This window comes from Phodopus roborovskii, unplaced genomic scaffold (assembly GCF_943737965.1).
Source record: "Phodopus roborovskii unplaced genomic scaffold, PHOROB, whole genome shotgun sequence".
NCBI lineage: Eukaryota > Metazoa > Chordata > Mammalia > Rodentia > Cricetidae > Phodopus > Phodopus roborovskii.
In genome coordinates, this window is record NW_026126645.1 from 4,494,347 (window position 1) to 4,510,359 (window position 16,013).

A 16,013-nucleotide genomic window follows, 5' to 3' on the forward strand; every position below is an offset into this window, starting at 1 on the left:
CTGGAGAAGGTTGAGCTACCTACCACTCTCCAAAAGGTATTTCCCCCAGGGAAGTCATAGGATAGGGCTGGGGTAACTTGAAAGATGTCCCAGGGAGAGGTTTATCTTGGACCAGCTTGCCCATCTAGCTCTGAGTGGTTACGCTTGACTTCTATCTGGAGTAGGTAGTCTTAGTGACCTCTTGCCTGGAGGCTTTGGGCCTGAAGCCGTATCTACTCCAGTCTTCTTTGTCTCTTTAGGCCTGGATAGCTCCCTCTCACCTGCAAGCAGACATGGCCCACGGATCTCCAACTGAAAGCTGAATTCATATTCCATTGGGTTGGTCACCTCTGTATCCAGGAGAGTGGCCAGACACAGTCCATTCCAGGAGTCTGTGGTCTGGATGCCAAAGCAGTGTGGGTCTTTGCTAGAAAGGTGTATGGAGGGGGAGGAAGATGGAGGGGAGGAGGAGGAAGATGAAGGGAGAAGGAGGAAGAGGAGGGGGAGGAGGAAGATGAGGAGGGGGAGGAAGAAGAGAAGGGGGAGGAAGAGGAGGGGAAGGAAGAAGGGGAGGAGGTTGTGGAGGGGGAGGTAGATGGAGGGGAAGGAGGAAAAGGAGGGAAGAAGGAAGAAGCCCAGACAGAGGAGAGCCAGCACAAGACGACTCTGAGTCTCAGATAGCTCAGCCTCCTCCCATCCCCAGACCTCTATCATCTCAATCAGTCTGACTCCAAAGAGACACTATAACTGCTGCTGAGGAGTACCTGGGATGGGTCAAAATCCAGGCATGGGTTCCCAGTGCCTCAGCCCTCATCATTCTTACCACAAACCCAGGAGGAGGACATCAGCACCCAACGCTTCCTATATGAGGATCTGAGGCAAACAGGGGAAACTCACTCATGGGTCTATGGCTAAGACTTGGCAGAGCTGGCATCCTGGCCCAGGTTTGCCTGGTTCTGGTATGAAAGGACTTGCCGTGCCACACTGCCTTGTGTCTATGATCTATCACGCATCTCAGTGACCCCCTTAATGATTTTCACTTATTCTGCTTCTAAGCTCCGTCCACATGGCTGTCACTCAAAGTGCCTGCTGTTTACTTGATGCCACATAGGGCTAGCCGTTGCCATGCACTTACTTCTTTTCCATGCTCACTAGTGTTACCACCAACACTCATACCCTTACTGTGTTGTATCTCCTTCGGCCTTACAAAGAACATTTCTTTGGGTCCCCAGGTAAAGTGCACACACTGATTGTAGTCATACTGCTTTCCTGGCTTGTAGTGTAAATCCCATTATCCTGGCAAGGAGTGGGAGCCCCTTCTTTCCCATGCCCTGGCAAATACTGCCATCAGCGGGCTTTCTAGTTTTCCTTGTGTCCAATTTGGGCAGCTGTGAGGTTCATGGGTGGGAGGGGGTTGATACTGATGTCTTCAGAGCATCAATGTCAACTCCACCAGGTGGAATGAGGGGCTAGCTCACTGGGGATCTCTGGTCTACTAAAGTCCAGAGTGCTCCAGCAAGATCCTGCCTTTCAAATCCACGCCATCGCCCCATGGGCGGCACTTGTAAAGTGACATGCGGGCTAATGGTACCTGCCCAGGTCAGCTTTGCTACCTGCACCTGGAGTCTTCAAGACCTACACGATCTGTCCCACCATCCCGTGAGCCCTGCTCCTCATCTTTCACTGCACGATAGCTGTTTTCAGCCCGACACTAGCCAATCAAACCTGCTGCAGCCTCGGGGCCTTTGTACACTCCGCCTTAGGGCTCCTCTAGAATACATTCCCATAGCTTCCTGAGCAGTAGAGCATTTATATAGCAAGTGTAAGGGTCTGGCTTCCACCCCCAGCAGCTCAGGAGGGGGGGAGGAGGAGAGGGAAGAGGAAGAGAAAAGGAGGAGAAAAGAGAGGGGAGGAGGAAGATCATAGCCACTGTTTAATCTTGGCCTCTTCTATAAGACAGTAGCCACACCATCCTGTTCTCTTCCCCCACCCCACCCCCTCACCACACACAGTTAACACTTGTTTTCAGAGATAACGGTCTCAGAGCAGGTTCCTCTCAGGCCATGGCTCTCCCTCCCTTCCCACACTGTAGGACACCCCCCCATTGCCCAGCTGGAAGCACTAGTGGCCCTTTGCTGCCTGGGGGAGGTCCAGAGTATGCAGGGCTATCCTAGCCTATCACCCGTTGCCTGTGTCAGTTCCTCCCTAGGGCTCTGTCCTCACTGTCATGCTGTCGATGAAGCCTGAGCCTGGTCTGGTCTCTGGATACCCAGGACAGGACCCCTTCTTCATCTTCCTAGCCCAGAGAACTTCTCTCAAGGCAGTTTTTATGAAATTATGCATTCAAGCCACATTCATAAAGAAATCATTTGACTGCTGAGTGATAATAATGATCTCTTCCCTTCGGATTGTTGTTGTTTGGGGACAGGACCTCACTATCTAGTTCTGGAACTCACAATGTAGGCTAGGCTGGCTTCAAACTCACAAAGACTCATCTGCCTGCCTCTGCCTCCTGCATGCGGGGAGGAAAGGTGCATGTCATCAAGCCTGGCTCCCCTCAAAGTTTGCTTGTTTCTTTTTGTTTTTTGAGATGGAGTTTCTCTGTGTAACAGCTCTGGCTGTCCTGGAACTCACAGAGATCTGTCTGCCTCTGTCTCCCAAGTGCTGGGAGGTGTGAGTTACCACTGCAAGTTTCCAAACAGCATGACTCATGTTGTTTCATCCCTTCTCTATCCCTAACACTTAGTTCTAGGGTTAACCATATAGTAGGTACTCAGAAAAATCCCTCTGAAATGCACTGAAAAATAACCCGGAAGCCTTGCACTTCTGCCAGTACCAGAATGGGCATTTCTGGCAGACTGTTCTGAAAGTAAACGAGCCCCAAAGCACCCCCCCATCTCCTTCCTGTTGCCCCTGACCCAGTTGTGGTCTGGGAAGGGTCTCCTTACCCTTGAGCCTGTTGGCTGGAGGAGCCAGAGCTGTGGGAACAGAACTGAGGCACTGTGGGGGCACAGACAGCCGGCAGAAGGACTCTCACAGCCCCGCTGGGCAGCGTGGGGAGTTCCGAGGAGGTGCTGATGAAGATGGTGACGTTCTCCATGGGCGCAATGGTCCCCAGGTTGACCACGAACAGAATCCGCTCCAGGTCCTCATCCAAGGCCACCTTTCCCGGTGCGCAGGAATGAGGGGCGATGGGAATTCCCTCTTGTGGAATGTTCCCTAAGTGCCAGGTTGGCGTCAGGTGCAGTGCAGACCTTGTCTTTGACCCCCTCCCCTCTAAGCTTGCTGTGGGAGTAGCCTTGAGCAGCCCCCTTTTGCTGATGGGGAAACTGAGTCCCACCATGGAGCTTGCCTAAGCTGCACAGACAATTATTAAGTCATTGGCTGGGTCCTGTGCCCTCATGGGTCTGACCGGAAGCTATGAATTTCCATTAGAAGATTCAGGGCCACAGAGAGCACCCACCAGAGTATCACATGCCCACCCCACACCAGCTGGAGCACTCCTGCATCTGCTCATGGGCTTTGCTTTGATGTGAAAGGCTCAAAGTGCCACTGGACTAATCTTACCCACCCATCATCCCCCCTCATGAGAGCCACCCGAGTCCCCAGTCAGGACTCCCTCCCCCTCTTCTAACACCATCAGGACCTTTCCAAGCACAGCCACTTTTGATGTCCCATCATGGTCATTCCTGGGAAGGTTCTAGCAATTTTCCCAGGCCATGAAAGATCACCACACACACACACACACACACACACACACACACACACACACACACACAGAGAAGGTGCTGTCATGAATGCTGGTTTAAAAATCAGTGTACATCTGGACACTCAGGTTAACACCTTCAGTTTCATCTGACAGCCAATGGTCCAGTTTGCTTACATTATGTGCTTCTCCTAAGATGCTGTGTGACCTTGATGACCTTGAGTCTGCCACCATCTCTTCTCTTTCTGAGCCTCAGCTTCCTTACTTGCAGGAATCAGCAGCTATGCTGGCAGGAACTTACTGTGGCCTAAGTTCTTGGTATGCACCGTTTTAGCCCTGAGTGGGTCTGATTACTTACTCTGTCTTCCAGGTGTCTGTGTGTGTGTGTTTGTGTGGGTGTGTGTGAGTGTGTGTGTGCATGCGCACTTGAGCACTCATGCACATCTGTCCACAGGTGCACACACTCACGAGTACATCAAGGCCAGAGGGGATTTGGGGTGCCTCCCTGCATTTTGTTTCCCACTCTTCCCTTGAGGCAGGGGCCTCTTGCTTGGAGCATGAGGATTTTTGGCTAAGCTGGTTCATCAGTAAGCCCCAAGGAAATTCCCATCTCTGTGTCTGTCCCAGTCTCTGTTCCCACCCAGTGCTGGGGTCTTAAGGTCAGACAGCCATACCCAGATTTTATTTGGATACTCGGGATCTGAACTCAGGTCTTTATGCTGTGCAGCAAGCTCTCTTACTATCAAGCTGTCTTCCCAGTCCTCAGACATGTCTTTTTTTTTTTAATCTAAGCTCACATCACTCATGAAAAATAGGATGAAAAATTGGATAGCCCCTGGAGTGACTCACTCCACACATCTCCTGAGCCAGAGTGATCTGGAACCTGCCCTCTTTGGATCCTCATGGCACCTTGAATGTGACAATGAAGCTGAGGTCCTTAGAAGTACATGATAGTCTCAAGGTCATACAATTCCAGCTGCAGTTCAGCACCCTCCCCCATGTCCCATGCTGCCTCACCATGTGCCTGAGGCTCTGGCTGAGGAGGCTCCTTCCAAGCCAGCCTCACCATGCTCTGTGGGGACTTCTTACCTGTGACAGTTGCAGACTGAATATCCAAGTGACTTCTGTCCAACTTGGCTTTGTCTTTGATCTGTATGGTCACAACACGATCAGCAATGACAGCCTCAAAACCAACCACTGTGGTATACTCATCCAATGGATATACGAAGAGACCTGGCAGAGTGGGACCCAGGGTCACAGGTGTTCCGTCCCATCCTACACGCCCAACTCCCAGAAGGGAGTCAGCCTTGGATCTGCCAGGGTTGTACATAGACTGTACTCACTGCCCCTGAGGGGACATGGTAGACCTGGGCTGGGATCGGGCAGGTGAGGGCAACAGCCCACAGTGTGAAAAAGTGCATCTGCATCTAATTCCCAACAGCTCTTAACTCTTGGATGGTGTGAGCTTCTGGGGCCGGAAAGTTCAGTTTTCAAGGAAAATAAAAACTTGGGCTGCTGTGTAGGCTGTGTCTAGGCTTAGCAGTGTATGTCTGGGTGGTGAGTTTGGTCCATGATTACTGGCTTGCCACTGGCATGGTCAATGGGTGGGGCTGTGGAAGAGCTAGAGAAGGGTTCAAATCCAGGCCTTTCTTGTTTCTTAACCCTGCTACATTGGACAGGACACACATCTCTAAGTCTGGTAACCCCATCTACAGCAAGCCTCATGGTACCATTTTTTAAGCGATGTACCACACAATAGGTGTCACACATTTTTATATCCTTATGTTTCCTGAGGTTCTAGGGATTGGACTCGTGGCCTTTCACAATGTAAGCAAGTGATCTACCGCTGAGTTACAATGCCACTCCTTTTGTTACTTTTTTTTATTTTGAGACAGGGTCTCACTAAGCTGCCTGGGATAGCTTTGAACTTGCTACACAGCCTAGCCAAACCTTGCATTTTTAATCTTTTTGCATTAGCCTCTGGAGTAGCTGGGATTACCAGCTAGCATCAACATGTCTTGCTATCATTTTAGAGCCAAACTTCTTCTCTGTGAAGAATATGCTAGTCACCTGAAGGTGTTGTTGGCCTTTGGATGTGAATTTGTTTAGGAAGAGCCTGACATTCCGCATTTCTAGTCTGTTTCTAAGTGATGCTGAGCTTGAAGGCCTCATTTCAACTCCTCTCTAATGTGGAAACAGCTCAGTGCTGGGATCATGGTGAAACCTCCACAAACCCTGACTTTCCTGTCCTCCAGTGCCTCGGTTTCCTTATCTATAAAATGGAACTCTTTCCCCTGCAAAAGGGAAGCTGAGGGGCCTGTCTTGAAGCTTTTGGGTTTTGTCTCCAGGCTCCCCAAGTAGGCCCTGTTTTCGGTCTCCAACTCTAGGCCCTGTCAGTCAGAAGAACAAGGGCATTTGCTCAGCCCAAATCCCCAAGGATAAAGTACCCATGTGGGTTCCTTTCAGGTAATGTGGCCCCAAGGGTGGCACCAGAGTGGGGGCGGAGTCTGGGGTCGGGGCTGGGAGAATGGGCTAGCCATTAGGAGACTCCATCGCCCTGAATAAGAAGGGAATCCAGGTTGGATGTAGTGACATATGCCTGCCATACCAGCACTTGGCAGGCAAGGCAGGAGGGGTGCTGAGGCCAGCTAGGACTGCACAGCGAGTACCAGGCTGCCAGAGCTACACAGCGATACCCTGCCTAAAAAAATTAAACAAACAAGCCAAAAGCCACCCAACCAATAAGTAAACAAGCAGAGGGAAAAGGGGTTAGGGGAGATACTCCTGCCCACAGTTAATCCCTGGCCAACCTCTGCCAGTCCCTTGCTTGGGGGAAGGAGAGGTGTCTGCAGCCAGCCCCTGCCCTTTACCCAGACTACTCTCCAGTGATTTCCACCCACACAGCTCTTCTTCAGGTATTGTTTCTTTATCAATCCCTCCCTACAGACCTTCAAATCATGACTCCCCTTGGCTTTTAACTCCTTCACTTTCAAACCTGCATAGCGGTCCTGGGAATCTCACTTTATAGATGAGGGAGCAGAACAGAAAGTCACACACTTGGCCAGTAGTCAGCCAGTAAACCACCGGACAAGGAAGGGCTCCACAGGGTGTGGGGCTGTGGATCCAGGAATTCCACATGGGGTTACCTTGGAAGGGCTGAGTCTCCAGGTTGCCGTAGGTAAGGGAGGCTGTGAGACCCAGGGCATAGCCACTGACGTAGGAAGTGATATCAGATGCAGCGAGAGGCAGGGCTGCCCCCGTGACACAGTTCAGCAAGCCAGGCATTCTGTTGGCTCCTCAGCTCAGGGCCTGCAGGAGACAGGGCAATTGGGTACATGAAGAGAGCCCATAACCCTCCAAGGCTAATCTCAACTGAATGCCCTAGAGCCTGTGATCTTCATTTACAACAGGGACTTCAGAGTTAGTGAGTATCCTGAGAGAAGGCCTACAGTCTGTCCCCACTCCCATCTTTTATCTAGGAACTTTCTCCTCCTCCTCCAGAATGGTAGAGGCCAAAGCATCTGTGCCCATCATCCTTCATCCCTCCCTCTTAGCCCATCTTTTCTCAGGTGTTATATTCTAATCAGTTCACCTGAACATCTTGGTTATTTTGTAACTGTTTTCTGAACACCGATGTGGACAGGACCTAATTTTTTTCTCCACTGACCTCCCAGTGCCAACTAAGTGAAAAGAATAACAAATTGCTTCATCCTTTTAACCTCTAGCCCTTCTGGGTGCCAAGTCTTCAGGACCGGAACGGAGATGTGACACGGCTCTGAGGCTCTGAGGACCTCCCACATAGCCAGATGCTTCTGACTGGTGGGGAGCAAAGGGAATAGGGTCACATGTTGGAGGTGGGGTTCTCTCTGGGTTTCCCTCTCTATGTCTGAGCCAGGCAAAGCTTCCATGGCTGGTGAACTTTTACCATCTGATAGCACTATTTGTTAAGTGCTGATTCCTCTGCCCCTTCTCGGAAGGTTGTGCCTCCGGCCTTGGTCCTATTGATGTCCCTAGTGAGTTCGTCGGGTGCTCCCCCATGGCCTGGCCAGCATCATCTTTTTAATTACCTTCTCTCTTGTGGCTGGAGCCCAGACAGCTCTGGCCAGGCTTATCTCCTGGCAGGCTGACTGATAACTGGAGGCAGAGAGCTGGGAGCACACTGCTGTTCCAGGGTTTTGCTTTCTGTCCCGGTGGCCAGAGCAGAGGCTGGCCTCTTGCAGGAGCCAAAGATGACGGACTTCATTTCCCGAGTGAACTGTATCCCACGCTATCTGAGGCACTCCCTCCTCCTTCTTCCCCGCTCACTACTGTTCAGAATGTTGATGGGGAAAGCAAAGGCACACTAGATGTGTGGTGAACTTGGGTTTAAGATTTGGTGCATTCTGGGATAGAGAGTGATGGGGGCTGCTTGTCCAGCCCACTCCTCCTATACTGAGCCTCACCCATAGAGTGGGTGTGGATGGGAGATTCTGGGAACCAAGGCCAGACTGACTCAAAAGAGACTGACTTGATGCTGGCCCACAGTAAGGCCAATGATTGACAAATGGGACCGATGAGATTTAAAAGCTTCTGTACAGCAAAGGAAGTAATTATGTGAAGGGATGATCAACAGAATGGGAGGAAATCTCCACCCATCTGGTAGAGAAGGCTAGTAAATCAAAACTAAACAAGAAATACAATGAGCCAATTGATAAATGACTTAAGGAAATGAACAGTTCTCAAAAGGTGAAATACAGATGGCCAAAACATTAAAAAAAAAAAAAAAAACCTTCAACCTCACTAGCCACCGGAGAAATGCAAGCCAAAACCATGCCAGGAGTCCATCCTATCCCCCAGAATGGTAGTCATATAGAAAAATGTGGCATGTAACATGCTGGGAACATTTAAATTCATCAAGGGGAATGAAGTCACGTCATTTGCAGGAAAACAGATGCAGCCAGGAATAATCACATTACAGAAAGACAGATGCCATGTTCCCTTTCACTTGGGGATACATACTATCACATATATGTACATGTGTATGCTCGCTCGTGTATTGTGAAAGTGGAAGCAAAGTTGTCAACGGAGGACAAAGGGCACCAATGGAAGGAAAAGAGGCAAGACAAAAAGGACGGACAGAAGTATGTAGGTGCTCAACAGTATACACATGTACAATAGCTTGGAAAGAAGAAGCTCCCTGGAGTGATAGATTTTAAACGCCAAGGGCCCTTATTCATGCACATTTTCCAGCACTGATACATTTCTACTGTGTTCCAGATCCTCTATAGCCTCCGAGGAGACAAAGACAAGACACGGCTTTATCTCAGAGAGTTTATAATCTTGTAGCAGATGAAACCAGTGAGTAAGAAGATGCAGCAAATGACAGCGAGGATTTATGAAGCGATGACAATGCGCCAAGCACAAACATTGTCTTGTCTTGCTTACTTGGCAGAACTGATAAGGTGTTAAGCTTTTGCTGACAGGACACTGAGCCCTGGAGAGAGAGCAATGTTTGGTCCTAGGTGTGAGTTTGGTGGTGTCTGAAGGATGTAATGACACAATGGGTACCATGTCTGCTGTTCTTTCGGAAGGAACCTGGGGTCGTTGGAGAATGGTTATGTAGGGTGTCTTTTTTCCCGGCTCCTTTTCCAGCCTGGGCCTCCAGCGGGGAGTAGGTTCTAGTCAATCCTGAGAAACAGGGACAAGCCCTCCTACACATCTCCAGATCTGTGTGAGAGACCCTGGCTTGGCCTGAGTTTGGAATCTAGAATAGACTGAACATTCAGTATGTCAAGGTGTGATAGTCAATATCTTGACTAGGTTAATTTTAGGTGGGGGAGACCAACTCTTAAAAGTGGGTGGCACCGTTTCCCAAGCGTGGGTCCCAGGACAGATGCAAAGAAGAAAGTTGGCTTCACATGAGTACTCAAGGCTTTTGATCTACACAGAAACTTCTAGGCCAGCTAGGGCCAGTGACACCCTGTCTCAAAACAAACAAAATTCTTAAGAGAGGCCGAGGAAGGCAGGAAGGAGGGTTCTAGAGAAGGATGCTCTGAGTTATCATTAGTTTGCTGTTTCACGTTCCCTGAGAGGTAGATGGAATGATGAGAATGGCGTGGGGTGCGAGACCAGTTTTCCCTGGATCTCATGCTGGATGAGCTCTCCATATGAATTCTGTGTGGCTTTCTAGGGCATCAAAAGTGGCCTCTGGTGGCTTAGAAATGCTGAATCTCAAATGATGGCCTTCTGCCTGGTCGGGACATTACTTGTATTTATGTCTGGCTCAATAAATATTTATAAAGTAAAAATGAATGAGTGAATATCAGCTGCCACAAGGACATTAAAGGACACTTGGTGCCGGGCTTCTGCAGGGGAACAAGGCAGGTGTGACTATAGACATTAGTGCAAGAGACAGATGGTAAGACTGCGCATCTAGAATCTGACCCGTTCTTGTCATTGCCACAGCTGCCACCCCACGGCTACCTACAGTCTATTCTCAATGGAGCTATTAGAACAATGCTTTGAAGGCAAGGAGCCAGTCCTGTGACTGCCATGGTTCAAATCCTCTGATGTGTTCCATGCATCTTAAGGCCCTACAAACTGGTTTTCCTTGTGACCCACCCCTTCCCCATGATTTCTTCTCTCCAGCTCTTCTATATTTGGTCCTTTGCACTGGCTATCCATACAGCTAGAAACAGTCTCCTTCTAGATATCTACATGGCTTGCTCCCCTTTCGGGCCTTTGCTTAGGCAGGCATATACTCAGAGAAGCCCCTGAGAAGCTTCATTTAACCTTGCAACCCCTTCTCTCCACCTTTTCCGGCAGGACTTACTTGGCTTTCTCTTTGTGCCTTCTGTGGTTGTCTCGCCCGCACATTACAGATAACTGTTTATTCTGGCTATTGTTTAGCATGTTTCCCTTCCGCATGGCAAGGCCAGAGCCTGGTTTTCTCATTGCCAAATCCCAAACCCCTTGAACCAGACTTGCACCGATAAAGCGGTGGGGAAATATCATTATCAATTCATTCACAATCATAATCTCAAGCTGGCCCTTGGTCCTCATGAGGGAGAAAAGTGGCTACTAGATTCCTCAGTGTCTCTCCTCTGAGGAACGCTTGAAGTTGAAGTCATTAAGTTTAATTCTTGTGTGTGTCATGGAGTCCTTAAGCCTCCCTTTCCTCCTACAGCAAGGTCCCACTCTCTTGTAACAGCCTATCATTTCATAGAGAGGATGCTCTACCGGCTCCCGGCCATGGTCCACCTCACCGAGTCCCCCATAGTGCTATTACAGCCACCACTCCTTGCATCCCATTCAGCTGAACTCTGGATTAGGATGTACCTAACCTGTACTCTCTGCAGGATAGGCTGCTCTATCCCTGGGCTGGTACCTCAGTGGTTGGTGGAGATGGATGCCTTGCTCTTACTGTTCTGAGAATACCACTCATGTCATATAAAACAAAACAAAACAAAACAAAACACTCTCTGAGGGAACCCCAATGCCTTTGGGCTATTCCCTCTTTCTATTGCTTTCTGTGTTCAAGGACCCAATCACATATTTCAAGACCCCTGACTCAGAGCCTCTCTTTCCAGCCCTGCTGCCATCCTGGCTCCATTAACATCTCTGGGGACACTGTATCTGCTCCTGCATTCATCTTGACCTAGCATCCTTTGCTCTTTCCTTCTTGCTTTGTCTCCACTTTCAGCTTCAGACTGCACTGGTGACTGCTCTGGGCTACTACTCACAGCTTCCCAGACTGCCCTGCAGAGTCCCGTCCTTAGTGCACACACCTGTTCAAATATATATTTTGTGTATATATTTTGTGTCTAACGTGTCTCTGCACTCTCTCCTAGAGTATGACTCTACCAGGGTGGGATTCTGTTTTAGCTTGTTTGCTGTTGTATCTGTTACCTAGAGAACAGTGTCGGCACACAGCAGATGCTCGGTGAATGGAAGAAGCCCACTCGGAGTGCCTTGAACATATAATTTGGCAACGTGTCTTAGCGGCAGCTATTCTTTCCTTAAAATCTCCTATTATGATTTATTTACCGTGTGTGCGCATGACACAGCATGCCTGTGGAAGCCAGGAAACAACTTGAGGGAGTCTCTTCTCACACCTTGTGAATGCCAGGTATTAAACTCAGCTGGTCCAGTTTGGCCGCAACCATCTTTTACTCTCTGGGACACCTTGCCAGCCCCGTTCTATCCCTTCTTTTATAGACAAAACACCAAAGTTCAGAGAGATGAGAGGACGTGTTCAAGATCCCATAGCTGGGAAGTGACGGTGTTTGGAGCTGAGCCCGAGCAGCAGGACTATGGAGTTCACATGCTTAACCATGGAGATAAGCTGCTTTCTGTATTAAGGTTTCCTCTAAGCCTTGATGTGTCTATTTGAGTGTTCTCACATCTCTGCTGCTCCCTATCCTGATGCTTCTCACTGCTCTACTCTGGACCACCTCTATAACCACATACGTGGTCCTTCAACCCAGCCCTTTTCTTTGGGATCCTCTTTATCACCGTACAAATGAGTGTATACATACACACATGTGCACACATACCTCCATTTCTCCTGAATTGGCTTCCATTGCCATTGTCCAATGGGGCAAGCCAAATTCCTTGTACATTCTTCAAGGCTTTCTCTCTGGCCCTCATCTCTGACCAGCGTCACCTCCAGCCAAGTCCTGTATATCAATCTTCCCCTCAGACATTCTGATCTCACTGAGGCCCAAACAGGCTGGGCTTTTTTTTTTTTTTTGCCACCCTGGAGTCTTTTTTTCAGAGCTAATGGTTGCCACCTTCTCTGCCCTTCAAAGTCCCATTCACCATGCAAGGCCTATTATCCTGTTCCCTCTTTCATTCCTGTCTCTCTCCATGTGTGTGTACATGTGTGTGTGAAGTATGTTAATTTGTTTATCTGTATGACATGTGTGTATCTGTATGGTGTATGTGCGTGTGCAATGGAATATGTATAGAGTGTGTATATGTGGTATGTGTGTGTGTGTGTATCCGTATGGAGTGTGTGTGTCTGTGTATGGAGTGTGTGATATTTGTGTGGAGTGTGTGTGTATCTGTATGGTGTGTGTATGTGCATGGAATATGTATATATGTATAAAGTGTGTCTGTGTGTGTATATGTGTATATTTGTATGGAGTGTGTATATGGGTATCTGTGTGGAGTGTGTGTATGTGTTTGAGGGAGAGTTGTATCTATTTGGAGTATGTGTATGTATGCATATCTATATTGAATATGTGTATATGTATCTGTATGGAGTGTGTGTGTTTGTGTGTGTGTGTCTGTGTCTATGTGTCTGTGTATGGAGTGTATGTGTGCAGATCCATGTCCATGTGTGTGGAGGCCAGAGTCAACCTCAGATATTGTTTCCAAGGACACCTTCTACCTTATTTTTTGAGACAAGTTCTCCCACTGTTACCCGAACTTATTGATTTGACTAGGTTGGCTGGCTAGTGGGAGACCTGGGCACCCACCTGTCTGCACTCTCTCAGGACTGGCATTGCAAATATACACCACCATGCTTGCACATTCTCTTACATGGGTTCCGGGAATCAATACTAGGTCCCCCTGATTACACGGCAAACACTCTACTGGCTGAGCTGTCCTGTGAGCCCCACTCTTATCCATCTGCTGTTGTCTCCATGGCTTCCACATCCCATGGTCCCTCGTCTATCACATCCCACATTCTCAGGCACGGCAACCGTCCATCTATCAAGTATAGACTGATGAGTTCTCTAAGAGCATTGGCTGTGACCTCTCTGCCTCTGTCCTAATGTTCTCTGCCAGGCTTGGATTCTTTGAAAGATCTCTCATAGGTGTACCTTAAGGCCCTGTGTGTTTACTGACACTATTACAGTTCACATCTATGTACCATTTTACAAGTTCAGACCTAGTATGTCAGAGCTCTCCAGAGGCCAACCTTAATGGGCACCAGCCCCCTCCCTTCCGAAGCCCATTATTGTCCTTGTCCTGAGCTGCTGCTTCTCAGTTTGTGCTGAGGATGGGAGACACAACAGAGACAGAAAGGAGCAGGCAGAAGACTTCTGGAATCTGCATCTCCAGCTATCACAGGCATGATGGGGAGCACTGACATCAGGGCACCTGGGGCCCAGAGGTGTCCACACCCCTTGCTACAGGATGTTGGCATTGTAAAAAGAGATTTAGAAAGGGCTGGGGCTAGAGTGTGTTGGAAGAGCACTTGCCCAGTATATATGCAGGCTCTTTGATTCCTTGCACTGCCCCCAAAGGAAAAAGCAAGCACAGAGACAAGAATCTCCCGGTGTGGCCTGTGTTCAGAGCAGTGCTGGAGCCCTGCTGGGAGGTTGAAGCCCAGAGAGCTGTGAACAAAGTAATAGGCCCAACAGCAGTGCTGGTCTGGTGCTGTGTGACTTGAATATTTGAGTTAACACTCAGCTTTCTCCACACCTGCAGAGTAGGGACATTGCCAGGGTTCTCCGCCAGTTAGGGTTCTGTTTAACTGGTAGCAACTCAACCCATTACGGTCTCAGACATGGTCATTTGGCTCTATCTTGGCATTCTGGAAGCCTTGCACCCCAACCTGGTCAGATTTCCCGGACTCCAGATCATGTTCCAAAGGGGTGGAACGCTTTGGCAGAGTGGGCTCAGCCAGGCTTGTACTAGACAGAGTACAAACTCATCACTTGAGTCTGCACTAAATCCCACCCTTACCTCAGTCTGGGTTTCCATTTCTTCTATTATGTCTAAAAAGCCCTTTCACTTCTTTAGGGATCTCAAGTCCCAATCATAGACTGGCAACCCAATCCTTCCATCAAAGTGGACTGCAGTCGGTATGTTCCCAGAGTCTGAGTCAATTGTACCAAGCTTCTAGAATTCTAGGGTTCTCACATTCTGGTTTCCATCCTTTTAAGTGTCCCGATTCCAGGATCATACACCCATGTGTCAGATCTCCACCTCTATTGCATTTATCTTATCCTGCAGCTCATCAAAACCTCCCACTGTTACTCTGAGTCTTCTGGTGTCGTTGGCTTAACCTGGTTCCTGGAGGGAATCTCAGCTGTTTTCAAGGCCCACCTCAAAGGTTCCACGGAACCCTCCAAGTCCTTCCTGCAGAGGGAGCCAGCAATTCTCCTGCCTTGTATTTCATTTGGGTGTGCTGTGTTTTGTCAGCAGACGCATATGACATGCCTGATGAAGGCCAGGCCCAGTGGACATCTAGGGACAAGACAGACATGGTCCTTGTTCTCATACTTTGTGTCCTCTTCCTCAGTCACTCAACCAGGACTCATTCCCCTAGAACTGGAGGCAGGGACTCTGTCTAAAGGCACAGGCAGGGCTTTTCTGGACAGGATCTCAACAGCACAAGAAATAATTGCAAGCACTGACCAACAGAATTACACAAAACAATCAGCAAAGACAACCTACATGAAGGGAAAACATCTTTGCCAATTACACACCAGACAGGAGAATTAATATCTAGGATATATAAAGAGCCGAAGAAATAAACACTAAAAACTAAATGAGCCAATCAGTACACAGGCTAATGAACTGAACAGACAGTTCTCATGAGAAGAAACACAAATGGCCAATAAACAGTTGAAGACACATTCAACACTCTTAGTTGCCAGGGAAATGCAAATTAAAACTGTTTTGAGACTGTCTCATCCTAGTCAGAATGGCTGTCATCAAAAGGACAAATGACTGCAAACTCTGGGGACGATATGGAAAGAGAAGGACCCTTCATGGCTCCTGGGACTAAGCCTGCATAGGCACTATGGAAATCAATACAACTGTGTCCTCAAGAAAAAATAAATGAAAAGGACCCAGGTTAACACATCACAGAGACACTTGCACGCCTATATTGATTGCTACACTATTCATACCAGCTGAATGTCCACCGGCAGATGAATAAGATGTTGGTGCATAATAATCTCAGATGTTATGTAGCTTATAAAGAATAGTGAAATCACGAATTTGTAGGAAAATGGGTGGAGCAGGAAAAAAAAATCATGATGGTAAATGAAATAAGCCAGACTCAGAAAGACAAAGGCCTCATCTTCCCACATATGCAGAACCTAGACTTAAAGTTACATATGGGTGTGTATAGGTGTGTGTGTGTGTGTGTGTGTGTGTGTGTTTCTGGATGTATGGGTGGAGGGGAAGGGGATTATGAGAGGTGGGAAGAGATATTAATGGAGGTGGGAAATCGAGTGCCTGCGGGATATGAAAGCAGCAAGAGGCTGGATATGGGGAGCATGCGCAAGAGGCAGTGGGGGGAGGGGAACAATGAGGACAAAGTACAGACAGACGCATCCGCGTGAAGATGCCTAGATGCAGCCCATTATTTTGTATGTGAGTCTAC

At 48.6% G+C, this 16,013-nt stretch overlaps 1 protein-coding gene across 1 annotated transcript in view; it reads right to left on the reverse strand.

Annotated features, from left to right (window-relative positions):
* Positions 1 to 6,996, reverse strand: part of Vwa5b1 (von Willebrand factor A domain containing 5B1) — a 41,067-nt gene extending 34,071 nt beyond the window's left edge. The window contains exons 1-4 of the mRNA XM_051173662.1: positions 6,832 to 6,996; positions 4,775 to 4,918; positions 2,928 to 3,198; positions 261 to 406 (exon numbers count right to left, since the gene is read on the reverse strand). Coding sequence (XP_051029619.1) covers positions 261 to 406; positions 2,928 to 3,198; positions 4,775 to 4,918; positions 6,832 to 6,970 — 700 coding nt within the window. The 5' untranslated portion in view covers positions 6,971 to 6,996. The remainder of the gene's footprint in view (positions 1 to 260; positions 407 to 2,927; positions 3,199 to 4,774; positions 4,919 to 6,831) is intronic.
* Between the last annotated feature and the right edge of the window lie 9,017 nt (positions 6,997 to 16,013).